General features: G+C 43.6%; 1 protein-coding gene across 10 annotated transcripts in view; it reads left to right on the plus strand.

Annotated features, from left to right (window-relative positions):
- Positions 1-15162, plus strand: part of LOC111859689 (phospholipid-transporting ATPase 11C-like) — a 60403-nt gene that overhangs the window by 14264 nt on the left and 30977 nt on the right. For all 10 annotated transcript variants that reach the window (XR_011985442.1, XR_011985443.1, XM_072706834.1 and 7 more), the window contains exon 2: positions 12036-12155. Coding sequence is in view for 8 of the 10 variants with exons in the window: in XM_072706834.1 (XP_072562935.1) it covers positions 12036-12155 (120 nt within the window). In the remaining 2 variants the exon portion in view is untranslated. The remainder of the gene's footprint in view (positions 1-12035; positions 12156-15162) is intronic.

Here is a 15162-nt window from a genome sequence, read left to right on the forward strand (position 1 = left end):
ACCGGATTTGGAAGTGGACTGAAGTAAGTCAACTGGGTGCCTCAGTGACTATAGAGACGTGAATGAGGAGCTAAGCTAACAGGTCCATGTTCCAGGATCCTCCTCGCATTCAGACTGCAAATCAGGCCCATTGTTTTTTAAATAATTTGTTTTTCAGCTTAAAATAATTTGAATACCCATTTAGTGACTAGCTTTTTCTGTGGCAAGATGGCCCTGTGCTGGCTACATTTATTCATTTAGTTGAAAAACTATTTTTTTTATAACCATAGATATGCGTCTTGAAATGCAATTGGCCCCCCGTCGCTGCATACGCCTCTTTCCTTCTGCATTATCAGCCGTGTGTGAGGTGTATTATTCAGCCGGACGCGAAGGGGATTTGCGTGTCTGTGAGAACGATAAGAAAAGCAGCAGATGAATTTTTTGCTGAAGTGCTGTTTATTCAGACTGTGTTTTCACAAGCCGCGCACAGTGCAGCACACAGAATTCTTATCAATGAGCTCTTCATCTTTGTCTTGATGCTCTATGGGCTTTTTGTGTGCGACTGGAGGGACTGAAAGTGGGCTCTTATTACTGGCTGGTGCGCCCAACAGCACAAGGTGGTTCTGTGACCTTAGGGCGTCATGGTGGCTCTCTGTAAACCCTCATAGATTCAAGCTGAATTTTTCCTGGGTTTTGTTCCCTGCTTAGTCTCTAGTTGCGTATGTTGTTATTGATGACCTGCATTTCTAGAAAGGTCAAAACAAAGCTTGAATGAAAACTGTCGAGTATTTTGCTTATGGAGAAAAATGTGATGATAATTACTCCTATACAATTACTTTGTCCTGCTAAGATCTGTGATCACCTATTCGTAAAACTATAAAAGCATGTAACAACATCAAGTCACGATTTGTCACGATTGATGCAGCAGCATATCTTCCAGTTGGTGTCAGATGTGGGGAAAATGTGGCAACAGGATGCAAATTTCATTCAAAATGAATTTGGATTCTGAATGAAGTCGACCCATCAGACAATACTGAGACTTTGAAAGGGATCTTGTTTTGTTTGCATAAAAAAGTGTGTGCGTGTTTTGAGCAGCATTGATGTCACAAAGGGAAGTTCAAAATGAACATTTTTAAACATTACTGTCAGGAAGATGTATTTACTGACCATGGCTGAGTTTTTAAGTATTTTGTAATTTGTTAGCTTTGGCAATGAGAGTATTACATACTTTGTGGTAAACTAATTTTATGCTACAAATATTTGCATCCTCTTTTCTGTCAAACTCTCCAATCCTATAGCATACTTGTAAAATGGGGAAACTGCCGAAGGGCAGGCTATTGTATTAGAGGGGATAGTGCAGGGGGATGGTACTGCTGGGGTGCGTGTATAATGGCGCTTTTCCACTGCATAGTACGGCACGACACGGTTCAGTTCAGCTCACTTTTGGGGGGTTTTCCACTGGGAACAGTACCTGGTACCTGGTCCTTTTTTTAGTACCACCTCAGCCGAGGTTCCAAGCGCGCCGAACCGTTACCAAAACGTGACGTGTAAACTCTACTGGTCACTGATTGGCCGGAGAAAATCGTCATTACTGCGTCACTGAACTTGCGACACGAGACACAACAGACCCGCTAGATTTTTAGCACAGCCAGCGAAGGTTCGGACGCACCATTTTGTTTTAACTAAAAATGGTCTTGCTGTTAAAAACATCCACATGCCGAAAATGAAGAACACCATTCCGTCGATATGCTCCATTGTTGTGTGTTTGTTTGTGGCGCATTTACGATGATGTCACGGCAATAGAGGCGGCGCAACTATAACGACACGTGAATAATCCCGCCCACTCTAAAGCGGCACTAAACTGCAGTCGAAATGCAAACTGAGCCAAACCAAGGTGAGCTGTACTGAACCGTGCTGTGCCGTACTATGCAGTGGAAAAGCGCCATTAGATGGGGATGGTACTGCTGGGGTGCGTGTATTAGATGGGGATGGTACTGCTGGGGTGCGTGTATTAGATGGGGATGGTACTGCTGGGGTGCGTGTATTAGATGGGGATGGTACTGCTGGGGTGCGTGTATTAGATGGGGATGGTACCGGCTTTGTTTGGAGCTTGAACGCTGACTGTATGTGCAGGTTTCTTCCAGTTATTCCAGTTCCCCACACTTCTGAAAACAGTCACATGAACTGGCGTTTCTAATTGACCCCTTATGGGTGATTAAGTATCTAAGCATGTGTCCTGCGGCAGACTAGCGTCCTCTCCTGGGTGTCCTCTGCCTCGTGTCCTGCGGCAGACTAGCGTCCTCTCCTGGGTGTCCTCTGCCTCGTGTCCTGCGGCAGACTAGCGTCCTCTCCTGGGTGTCCTCTGCCTCGTGTCCTGTGGCAGACTAGCGTCCTCTCCTGGGTGTCCTCTGCCTCGTGTCCTGTGGCAGACTAGCGTCCTCTCCTGTGTGTCCTCTGCCTCGTGTCCTGTGGCAGACTAGTGTCCTCTCCTGGGTGTCCTCTGCCTCGTGTCCTGCGGCAGACTAGCGTCCTCTCCTGGGTGTCCTCTGCCTCGTGTCCTGCGGCAGACTAGCGTCCTCTCCTGGGTGTCCTCTGCCTCGTGTCCTGCGGCAGACTAGCGTCCTCTCCTGGGTGTCCTCTGCCTCGTGTCCTGTGGCAGACTAGCGTCCTCTCCTGGGTGTCCTCTGCCTCGTGTCCTGTGGCAGATCTAGCATCCTCTCCTGGGTGTCCTCTGCCTCGTGTCCAGTGGCAGACTAGCGTCCTCTCCTGGGTGTCCTCTGCCTCGTGTCCTGTGCTGCCTCGGATTGCCTCCAGGTTCACTGCTACCCTGTACTGGATTATTCTTCATGGATGGATGGAGGGATTATCGAAGAAATTTAGTACCACTTAGACACGACTCCCCGGTTTTCCTGCATAAAACATTGTCCTGAAAGCCCGAAGTTAGCTCTTTATGGCATGCACAAATTCAAAGATTAATTTTTGTATGTGCTTGATCCCAATAGTTTCGCACACTGAAGACCTGGTTGTTTGTTACCATTAGCTGGTTGTTTGTTTTCCACTAACCATTGGGTGAATTCAATTTCTAAGGCTGCTGATCACTGGTCATAAAATGCACATGATTTTCCGTGATGTCATTTAGTCATTGTTTTGTGTGCAAAAATACCTGGTTTTACGTGTTGCAGTGAACAAGAAGAAGGTAATTGTGCAACTGAGAAGCATAATACAGTGAGCTAAAACAACTTAAAAAAAGCTCATTTAACATTAAATCAAATGAACTTAGCATGAAAACAAGTTAACTTAAACCCTTCAAATTTTTTATTATAAAAAATAAAAAATAGCAAGCTGCCTCTAGCATAACATTCCCAAGTGAAAATAAGTCGTGAAGCACAAGCAGGTCTCAAGCTCCCCCTTTCTCCTAACCCCCCCAGGGAGGTTGTTCATAGTCAAAAGGAGGTGATGAGCCCATTTGGAAGAGAGAGCTCCCATTAACTCACTGAAGCCAGCTATGGCTGTAAGGATAACAAATATCATCCATACTCAGAAGTATCCAGTCCTGATCCGTTTTACCACGGGAGACATTTTTTTACATCTGTATTCTAAACTAATAATAGTCATTAGTGTTTTGACAGGATGGTCTTATTAAATTATGATGGCAACACAAGCATACGCGATGATTCAACAATCATACAGAATAACACCTGGTTATTGAATTTCCTACCAGAAAACATTATGAAGTGAGATAAAGGTAACCGGCTTCTCTGGCATTATGCATGTAAATGCTTTTAAACTTCGAGTTTATCATCTGTTAGCAGCACAATCAGTACTACGTCAGAATGCGAATGTGTGCTGAAAATGACCCAATGCGTGTTTTGTTGGAGTTCAACCAATAACCGTGATACTGTGAGTATTTTTGTGTAGGTCAGTCTTCAGTGTATCCCAACACTTGGTAACTCTTGAACATTTACACTTGAAACATGTAAAAAAAAAAAAATCTATTTTCTGTCATAGGTGTCATTAGGCCCGACCATTTTAAGTCTGGCCCCAAGTATTTTACCGCAATGACAATCTTCCTTCAAATAAACAATCAGTCAAGCTGCAGGTAAACTTGACTTACCCCCTGATCTTTTCAATAGCTAGAAACTCCCCTGTTTTGCATAAAATATATACTACCACAAACAAATCTATTGATGAATTTTTTTTTACTAATGATGCCACATCTGATTATCAAGTTTAAAGAGGTGAGCCTATCAGGTAAAGAGTAGAGGAAGTTCGCACCTCACCTTTCACCTCTTCTGGTAGTACTGCATGCCCAGCAGGTCAAACCAGACCAGACTAGAGGTGGTCGATAAGTCAAAAATGTCATATCATGATACCTTTGGGTATTATCATGATTCACCATACAGATCACACTTTTTTTTTTTTTAATTATGTAGTACAGTAAAAACCCTGTTATAACAGACTTCCGTTATATCCAGAGTTGCTGAATGCCCAGAATACAACTACAGGACACCATTTACTCATGCCACACCCCAGCAGACACACTTGTGGTATAGATTATTATATAGTACATGTAGTAATCCAACATCACCTGACTGTTGGAAGTATGTATGGCCTATAAGTGGTTATACATGTACGGTACAGTAGTAACCTTGACCTCATTGCTTACTGCATCCCTCCAGCTGCGAGCATCATCTGCAGACGCACAGCGTGCCTGGTGATGGACAGCCACACAGACCAATCAGTGTCGCCTGCTGTTACACCATGCCTATTTATAGAGCGTGACTATTAATAATCCCGTCTACGTATCTGCGCTGGATATCACCGGCTCGCCACACGCCTTGTAGGCGGAGCCTGCATGTCCGTTATAGCCGAACAAAACTACAGCTAAAAGCGGCCCTGGGGACTGAATTGTTTGTCCGTTCTAAGCGAAATTCCGTTATATGCGAGTCCGCTATATCCGATGCTTTTTCCGCATCTTCGTAAAGGCGCACGGCTGGGACCAGCGGACCTCGTCCGTTATAGACGATATTTCGTTATAAGCGAGTCCACTAAAACGGGATTTTATGGTAATACCAATCAACCAATTCAAAACGATCAGTTAAGTTTTCAGTCAGATCTACTTACTCAATTGAGATCCACTGAGACAGATAATTGACAAAAGTATGATATACAGACAGCGCTGACATGTTATGTAGGCTGAAATTACATTGTTTCGCATTGGTCTGTTTTTGTTGTAGCACTGTTGCAGCCTCCGAACACACAGGTATCGCATGATAGGTGCTCGCTGGTTTGTCTTAGGTAGTGCACTAGTAACTAGGCATTCATTGGGAGTTCAGTTTGGCCGCACTTATGCCTATTCGACTCTTCCACTGCACATATGTTTGTAATCTGCAATTAATTGTATGTCACTTTGGACAAAAGCATCCACTAAATAAAAGTAAACGTAAATGCAGTGCTCTATGGTGATACCTCTGAAATTTATATCGTGGGAATAATTCTAACCAATTATGATGAAAAATCGTCATACTGCTCACCACTAGATCAGGTTCCTTTTTTCACAGACTCTAGTTTGTTCTGCCGGCATCTGCAGATGCTCCCAAACCACCAGGGAGGTATGACCACTCAAGCGTGTCCTGGGTCTGCCATGGAACCTTCTGAATTCCAGAGGTGGGAAGTTCAGGTCCAGAGAGTACAAATCCAGGCCGAGATTTTGTTTCAACCAACCAGTTGAGTCACAGTCACAGAGTACTCAAGTGGTTGGTTGAAGCAAAAATGTTGGTCTGGATTTGTACTTTCTGGACCTGAAATCTCCAACACTGCTGAATTCTAGGTTCAACTAGAGTCTCCTCTCCGTGTATCATTGTCCAGGAAGCCATGCTTCACTGTCATATTCTCTGAGTATCTCCATTTTTCCCCAAATATACACTACCAGTCACACTGAGATTTTCTACATTTGCATGTTACCCACTTAACATTCACTAAAAATACACCCAATATTCTTTGCCAACAAAAAATTTACAGTATGTTCACCATTTGAGTACCTTTATTAGCAAGAAAATGTAATATCTTTGATTCATTAAAGTAACCTCCTCTAGCAGTTATAACAGCAAAGAAAATTCAAGCATTCTTTCTACAAGGGACATTAAATACTGCTCTGTTTCATGCAATGGAACTGATAACTAGTGCACTTAAAGTTAAAGGACAGCCTAGAATCTGACTCTGCCATCATCACACAACCAGGTAATAGGGTGTCAGACATACACTGTTACATACTCCTTCTATGTTATAAAGGAAACTTGTTTTATTTTACTTATATTTTCATTTATAGTTGTTCACTCAACTTTCCAATGTTTAACAAGAATAAACACATCTGCAGTTTATGAAATAAATGGGAAAGTGGTCTTCCTGTAATACTACAGTGTCAATAGCAGGGACCCATTCAAAATGCTGTTTGTTGAATACATACAAATCATAGTCATGTGTTGGTCGAGCTCCAACTGCACAGCGTCCACCCTGGCACTCGTGAGCATCTCCACACCTGGAGAGAACCAGCAGGTGAAGCCCACACTACGTTTGGCGATAATGCCGGCTGTAAATAGCTAACGACTGACATCTTAGCTCAGGTTTCTCCAGCGTTCCTGAAAGCAGTACCCTTTGCCAGTGTCTGATCCGTCCTGGTCCAACCCGCTCATGGTGACCATCCAGTGACACAGCATCTGACCCTCCGGCCTTTAATGTAGTCATCCTGTGCTGAACCCACCTGGGTTGCATGGGGGGGCTCAACCATCAGGCTCCCTGGTGAGTCCCAGTAACCTTGTTCCAGGCAAGTTACCCTGGTTTACTTGCTATCTTTCTGGGGGTGCAGGGTGCTCTGTTAGATCATGATTCGTCTGTCTTCTCACACCTGTTTGCCAAGCGAAGCTCTACCTTAAGCTCCAGGTGACGTCACTCTGTGGATTGTGGAAACACTCAAATCCCTTCAGCGTGAGAAGGTCACAGTCGTCCTTCTAAATGTCGGAGGCAGTATCCTACCATCACAGAAGCAGAGGCTCCAAGCTGATGATATAAATAATGCACATCTGAGTTTAAGCATCCAACCATCAGTCTTCTAAATATTTATTCAGCTCAGGGTCATGTTTGGCCTGGTGGTTGGAACGTATCCCAGGAACCAAATGCAAAAGGTGGGGGTTCTGCTGGAATGGGATGCCAGTCCATTGCAGATCATACACACTATAATGAGATTAAAGAGGCAATTGGTTTCTGAAATTTAATAACGTAATCTGTCATGCAATTCGGATAATCATGGATTTAGCTGCCAAAAATATTGTCGTTCTTTGAAATGTTTGCTTACATTTGTGATTGTATTGATTCATTTTCTTGAATACTGATTAGCTTTACGTTAACGCTGCGTAAGAGTTATATGGCGTTCTGTGTTTTGTGTGAACACTTTTAGGTGTTGCAGTGTTCCACTGCCGAGATGACGTGAACGGGAAAAGTTCATATTCTGAGTAAGGGTCTAAAAAAATGATGTTACATTGTTCATTTTGGAGATGTGCAAAAAGTGCAATCAGTAAGTAAATCCATCAGTGATACAGATCCACAGTGTTGTGTATTTCCTAGAGGAAGTGAAAGTGGTGGACTTGATTGAGTTATTGCCATTTACTTGGAGAGATTGTCACGTTATTAAAGTTTAATCATTTTAGTACCACATACATTAACACAAATCGATACTGTGACTTTCTATTATATTTAATAGCATAGAAGCATAACGCAGAAAGGCTCTGCTTTATGAAAAAGGAAAACATAGATCCTGTTCTTGATGGCTACCTTAAAACAATGCAGATGTCTCAGTCCTTTCTGTGGTGTCCAGTTTTGTACAATTACAAAGTTCTTCATGCTGATTTTATTTGAGACCCGAAGGTTCTCTGTGACATTTACTGCAGCGAATTAGTACAAAGTGATATTGATACTTATGTGATCAGTGTTTTGTGTTTGTACACAGTTTATCTGAGGCCTGGGGCGTGTTTTGTGTACCCGTATACGTAGTTTATCTGAGGTCTGTGGCGTGTTTGTGTACCCGTATACGTAGTTTATCTGAGGTCTGGGGCGTGTTTGTGTACCCGTATACGTAGTTTATCTGAGGCCTGGGGCGTGTTTGTGTACCCGTATACGTAGTTTATCTGAGGTCTGTGGCGTGTTTGTGTACCCGTATACGCAGTTTATCTAAGGCCTGGGGCGTGTTTTGTGTACCCGTATACAGTACGTAGTTTATCTGAGGTCTGTGGCGTGTTTGTGTACCCGTATACGTAGTTTATCTGAGGTCTGGGGCGTGTTTGTGTACCCGTATACGTAGTTTATCTGAGGCCTGGGGCGTGTTTGTGTACCCGTATACGTAGTTTATCTGAGGTCTGTGGCGTGTTTGTGTACCCGTATACGTAGTTTATCTGAGGTCTGGGGCGTGTTTGTGTACCCGTATACGTAGTTTATCTGAGGCCTGGGGCGTGTTTGTGTACCCGTATACGTAGTTTATCTGAGGCCTGGGGCGTGTTTGTGTACCCGTATACGTAGTTTATCTAAGGCCTGGGGCGTGTTTGTGTACCCGTATACGTAGTTTATCTGAGGCCTGGGGCGTTTTGTGTACCCGTATACGTAGTTTATCTGAGGCCTGGGGCGTTTTGTGTACCCGTATACGTAGTTTATCTGAGGCCTGGGGCGTTTTGTGTACCCGTATACGCAGTTTATCTAAGGCCTGGGGCGTGTTTTGTGTACCCGTATACGTAGTTTATCTGAGGCCTGGGGTGTTTTGTGTACCCGTATACGTAGTTTATCTGAGGCCTGGGGCGTTTTGTGTACCCGTATACGTAGTTTATCTGAGGCCTGGGGCGTTTTGTGTACCCGTATATGTATTTTATCTGAGGCATGGGGCATGTTTTGCTATTCATAGCACCTTTGCTCATTTGGATATGATCAGCAGGCCTTTTCAAACCCTAATCTTATAGCCTAATAATAGCTGTTGTACTGTGCACGTGTTCACTTTTTATTTGCGTGTAATAACCAGCTTACATGTTCACAGGGCATAATTGATCTTTCGTAAGGACGGCCCTGGGGTGCTGCAGTGGCATCTTAGCAAGTATTTCATCTGTTTTGAATTGTGCAGTTTGTTCAAGCTTTGGTGCAGCCAGATCTAGTGAATTACAAAAGTTGGTTTAATGAGACCTTGTACACAGGGAGTGGACGGGTCCAGACCCTCCCCCTCCATTGTCTATGCCGGGATCTGTGGCAACACTGTAGCTCCTGAGGATATAGCAGTTGAATACCGTTTGCACTGCAGCAGTCTTTGTGTTCTCTTCCCCCCAGTTGACGGCCTCCATGTAGCCTCCGTGGCCCCACCCTCAGCTACAACCCCACAGCTTTGTTCCCTCAGGGCAACAGGCACAACCTTCCTGGTGGTCCATGTTTTCTGACAGTTTGGTGATAGCGGGGGGCTTTGGGGGGGGGGGGGGGGGAGGGGGGTGTGTATATCCCCTGCATGACAGGAACTCGTGGGCAGGTCTTGGCAGGGCAGGGTGCAACTGTACTTGGAAATGAGCCTGTGTTATGTGGCGCTCTGTAGAAATGCGTGAGTGTGTATATGTATATATATATGTGTGTGTGTGTGTGTATATATAAACACACACACACACACACATACATATACATATAAATAATATGTGGAACAGATTCTATAAGGACGTAAATATATGCAGGCTACTGTGTGAGGGGGGTTTAGGCAATAAAAAGACTCGCGGGGGGAGATTGCAGGCAGGATTTTTATCAGGTTGTTTACCCCTTGGGGGACAGAGGCACCGTATGCCCCCCCCCCCCCCCCCCCCCCCCGACCGCTGTGTTTTCCCTTTTCTTTTTTTTTAATCCTCTGTAGCCCAGTGAATAACCTTAGCTCTTTTGAACCCAGTGTAACATAGCTAGTTTATTTTGAGGCACTTTTTTGTTGTCATTTTACATCTTTAAACTGTGTGTGTGTGTGTGTGTGTGTGTGTGTGTGTGTGTATATATATATATGTATATGTATGTATGTATGTGTGTATATATATATATATGGATGTAATATTTCCGAATCTTTCTTAGATTTGCGTTCAGCCAGGTGGGCAGAGGAGCTGTCAGGACTTGGCTGTTTTATGCTGCTGACAAGTTTCAGCGTGATATTTAAGGTCTGTGCTTACTTCCTGCCAGGGCCCTGTGTTACGCAAACGCGACTCCCTCTCAAGGCCTACATTCCTGTTTGGATGCTTCAAGTGCCATTATCATCGAACTGTTTGTTCCAAATCATCCGAATGCTAATGTTAAATTAATCTGCATCATAGTCAGACAGCAGTTCAGCTTTGCTGCTCATCTTGCCATTAAAGGTTCTGGTTACTGACGTATAGCCTTTCGGGACGTTTTTTATGTTAAATTTATTACACATACTTATTTTCCTCCAGTTCGTATATCATGATATACCATACTCACCTGTCTCCATTTGCCCGGGGCTGTTTATTCTTGATTTTACGACTTGCAGAGAAGAGTGCAAAGCTTTTGTCATTTGGATGTTATAAGGCCAGTTAATGCTCTGTGTCACTTATGTTTTCTTACTCAAACACATCATTAGATGCACTGCCTTTGGTTTGCAACGGATTCTCTTTTCCCTGCTGAATCGTGAAGCCAAAACAGGTTTATTCCGCACTGTGAATCTCTCAGGAGTGTTGGAGGGCTGCTTCTCTGCGGCTGTCCTAACAGAATCCCGGTTGCTGGTTCATAATTTCCCCACTCAACCCGTGAGAACTTTAACGGTGGCTCCCAATGTGCCGCCAGCTTACGCTGGAAGAATCTTTATCACCGATGTTGATCCTATGCTTCATGCTCAGATGTCTGGCTAATTGATAAGGTTTGATTCTTTTGATAAAACACCGCAGCAAAGTACACGCTGAAGTTTCCCATTTTTAAGTAAAGCGAATTCTTAATTGAGGAAATCCTCGTAGTGGTGCGGGCACATCCACGCGCTGCTCGACGTGTCGTACATTACCGAAGATCTCCACCAGGGAGAATCAAGTAGGCTCTTATCGTAAAGACCTGAGGAATCTGTGTCACTGTCTTTCAAATACTTTTTTGTTAAAATAGAAATACAGTTTTTTAATGATAATTTCCATGATGTTTTGGTGATGTTAAAAAGGGTTGCGACCCCCAGTTTGAATAAATTATAGCCATTCTAATGGCCAGCCATACAGCTACAGTCATACAGCTGCAGCCATACAGCCACAGTCATACAGCTACAGTCATACAGCCACAGTCATACAGCCACAGTCATACAGCCATACAGCCACAGTCATACAGCCACAGTCATACAGCCACAGTCATACAGCTACAGCCATACAGCCATACAGCCATACAGCTACAGCCAAACAGTCATACAGCTACAGCCATACAGCTACAGCCATACAGTAGTAGAGCCTCTTGTCCCTGTCTGTGTGCTGCATGTATTCAGTTGCAGCTACATGGTTTGCTGAAAAACAACAGCAAGATTTCTAGAGGGGAGTTTTTTCTTATTCAGGTGTCCATTTACATTATAGAATTGAAAGTTTGCCAAACTTTGGATCTAAATTGAGGCAGTGCTGGAAAAGTTTGTGCATATTCTGCTCATTCATGACAGCACTGTGCCAGACAACATACTTGCAGTAACCTACGTTTAAAATGATATTTAAACATTAATTTTTAACTTCCATAGCTGCATAAAGATCATCACCTTGAATCACTACATGCCTGGAGTCATTGTACTGTAGGTGCCTCTGAAAAGCTGTTCAAGACCCGTGTTCAAGTCTTTTAATGCTATTACTTTCTACGATTGATCTTTGGGTGCTCCTATTAATTAAGGTTTCCAGAGGCCACGCGTAGGTCAGATTTATTTTATTCCTGAAACTTCCTCTGGCAGTTCATGAACGTTCTGATGTTCTTTTTTAACTGCAGTGTTAATTTTGTCGCTGTACCTGGGTCTGCGGCTCTCATGTCTGCCCTGTCTCCTGCAGTTCGGTGGAGATGAGAAGAGAGTGGGCAGCAGGACGATCTGCGTGGGATGCAGGTCGTCTCTCACCACGGAGGCCTTTCTCCAGCAAGCCTTCTGTGACAACCGGATTGTGTCCTCTAAGGTAAGATTGCAGTGTGTCCTCTAAGGTAAGGACGCAGTGTGTCCTCTAAGGTAAGGACGCAGTGTGTCCTCTAAGGTAAGGACGCAGTGTGTCCTCTAAGGTAAGATTGCAGTGTGTCCTCTAAGGTGAGGACGCAGTGTGTCCTCTAAGGTGAGGACGCAGAGTGTCCTCTAAGGTGAGGACGCAGAGTGTCCTCTAAGGTGAGGACGCAGAGTGTCCTCTAAGGTGAGGACGCAGTGTGTCCTCTAAGGTGAGGACGCAGTGTGTCCTCTAAGGTGAGGACGCAGTGGCCCGTCTCAGCTTTGCACCATTGCGAACGACTACATGGCAACAACCTAGGGCTGGGTGGTATACTGGTTCAACTGGTATTCCAGTTTTAATTTCCTGTGTGGTATGAATTCTTCACATACCGTCGTGCCGTAACATACCTGAAACAGCAGCATCAATAGGCAATACACAAGGCATATATTATTCACTGCATGAAGCGCTATAGAGCTGTGCAGATTGTGTTGAGAGGGGACCACCTCTGCTTACTTACAGTGCGTATATATACACACTGTCAGTATGCATACATATGTGCGCGTGCTACAGTATACGTACAGCATATAACTGTATAACGTATATTTACTGTATTTTATAAAATGCAAGTGGAATACTGTACTATGAAGCATTTTAGTATTACAGTATGCAGTATTAGAGTACAGTGCACCTTGTTGGATTACATACCTGTTGTCTCTGAAATGTTTGAACGATTGAGGACACAGTCGTCAAACAACAATTGGCCGTACCCTGCGACCGGCCTCGGCCCTTGTAAGCCACGACTGAGGACATTTCCGGAAGGTGCCTCTGATCGTGGCCTCTTCTGCCTCTTCCTGTTTCGCCTCCCTGCCCCTCCACCATACAGTTTTACTCCTCTTCTTCTTGTCAGCTGTTGACTCTGTTCATTTCCTTGTGGTTCTTCCATTGCCGCATTGTAACGTTGTGTTGTGCTCTGTCGGTATATGCTGCCCACTGAAAGTTCACGAGATGCACATCTGAACTATTTTAGAGAACTGGTTGATCACTGGCTGATCATTAGATGGTCTAACGCTTTAAATATTCCCCTCTTTTGGTGAACGTCAAGATTCAACTGAGAGCAATTCATCAATTCAGGATACATTTATATATAAAAAACTGTAATAGAGATGTATAGAGAATATGCTTGATAGATTATGACAACTGCTTCAGTCATTTTGCATGTAATGACTCATGCAATGACCTAATGCCTAGATGTTTTTTTTGGGGGGAGGGATTATTTAACAGAGAACCAGTATAATATATTTTGACCGACATGACATAAGCAATAGATAATGTTTGAATCTGCAGATGATTGTATATAATCATTTGCATGACTGTGCCAACGCATTTGCAGTTTGGACCAAATGAATGAGTCTTTGCATTTATGATGCGCGTAAGTGACTCGATGATGTGGAGGTTGTACAATTATTTATGAGAATTTCATTTCTAATCTGTGAAATGTATCAAAGCGACTGAGGGAAAAACTATAAAACATGTTGGTTATACTGATTTTTTAAAATAAAAAACACGCCTTTTTAAAAACATTCATGAAAGTATTTTATTGATGTAAATCCTGGCTGCCAGGGTAAGAGTCAGCTTGGGGAAAAATAAGGTGATATACTGTGAAACTGCCAGAATCTTAAAAAACACTGAGATGCAAATTTCTGGTCATACTATCCAGTCATAGGAGACCCATTTAAATCTGATATATATATGATAGTACACACTGATTTTAGTGTTAGGTACTATACTTGACGTATGTAGATGAATGTTATGTCTCACAGTGAATTTATCTTACCTTGCTATGGAAAGCCTTTCGTTAAGACACACATATTCTCCACCAAACATAAATGCAATAGGGTTTGTACTCCGAAAGCCACAGTACCAGTACGATGAAGGAAATGCAACACTGTTTAGAATGAACAGTTTCCATAAAAATGGAGTTTTGTTATTTAGCTGTCCATGAAAAGGTTAACGTAAATTGGCATTTCATCGGCCGTAATGCAAAGCAGCACCGTTTCACTTTATATCAGAAATATTGTTGCTGTTATTATCGTTGTTTTTGTTTTTTTCTTCAGTTGCTTGTTATTTTTTGACCTTTCATAATTCATTATGTTTTAGCTGGTTTTGGTAACAATAGATGTCTAGAGTAGTATTGTACTGTATCTCTGACACAGGGGTCACCGTCCTGTGACCTCTGCTTCCCTTCGTGTTCCTCTCTCTCCCCCTTGCAGCCCCTCCCCGGAATTGAGCTTTCCTTTTTGTGATGCATACCTGCTATGCCTTCTGTTCCATCTTCCCTATCCTTTAATCCCCTGCCCTTAATGCATGGGGGCTGCCTATACTGGCGGAACATGCCGGAGCTTGTGCTTAGCTTGGTCCCAGAGCTGCCCTGTGCTTGCTTAAATTTGCCCCCCTCCCCTATTGAGATGTATCACATTATATTAAGGCTGCACATTATCAAATATCGGCATCACATTGCTGTATGCAAAATGCCCGCGAGTAATATTGTATTCATAAAACAAAGAAGGAGATGCAATTACCCAAAATTACAGCCAAATAGAACTCGTCTCCCAAGCGAGTGTGTGGAATGAGTTGGTGTTGCCGCGAGTTGTGTCGGTGACCACAAAGCAGTACCGACAAAAGGGATGTGATTATTGTGCATGCGCACATTGAGACGACAATGCGGAACCGATATACCATGCAGCTCTGACGTGTATATTATGTAATGATGGATTTGTTTACAGTGTGTTGTGTCTATTTGTACATACTGCGGTATTATGATCACGCCTCTCCCTTGAGCTGGATCTCTGCCTGGCCAGTTGTCCGACATTTTCCCCTGAATTAGCCCAGGGTTATAATACCCAACACCCATCCTTCCCTTACTCCTGTTGTGACTGGACAGTCTTTCCCCCCTTTGGCTTATGACTGCCTCTATTCTAGTCCTGTG

Source organism: Paramormyrops kingsleyae, chromosome 24 (assembly GCF_048594095.1).
Source record: "Paramormyrops kingsleyae isolate MSU_618 chromosome 24, PKINGS_0.4, whole genome shotgun sequence".
Lineage (NCBI taxonomy): Eukaryota > Metazoa > Chordata > Actinopteri > Osteoglossiformes > Mormyridae > Paramormyrops > Paramormyrops kingsleyae.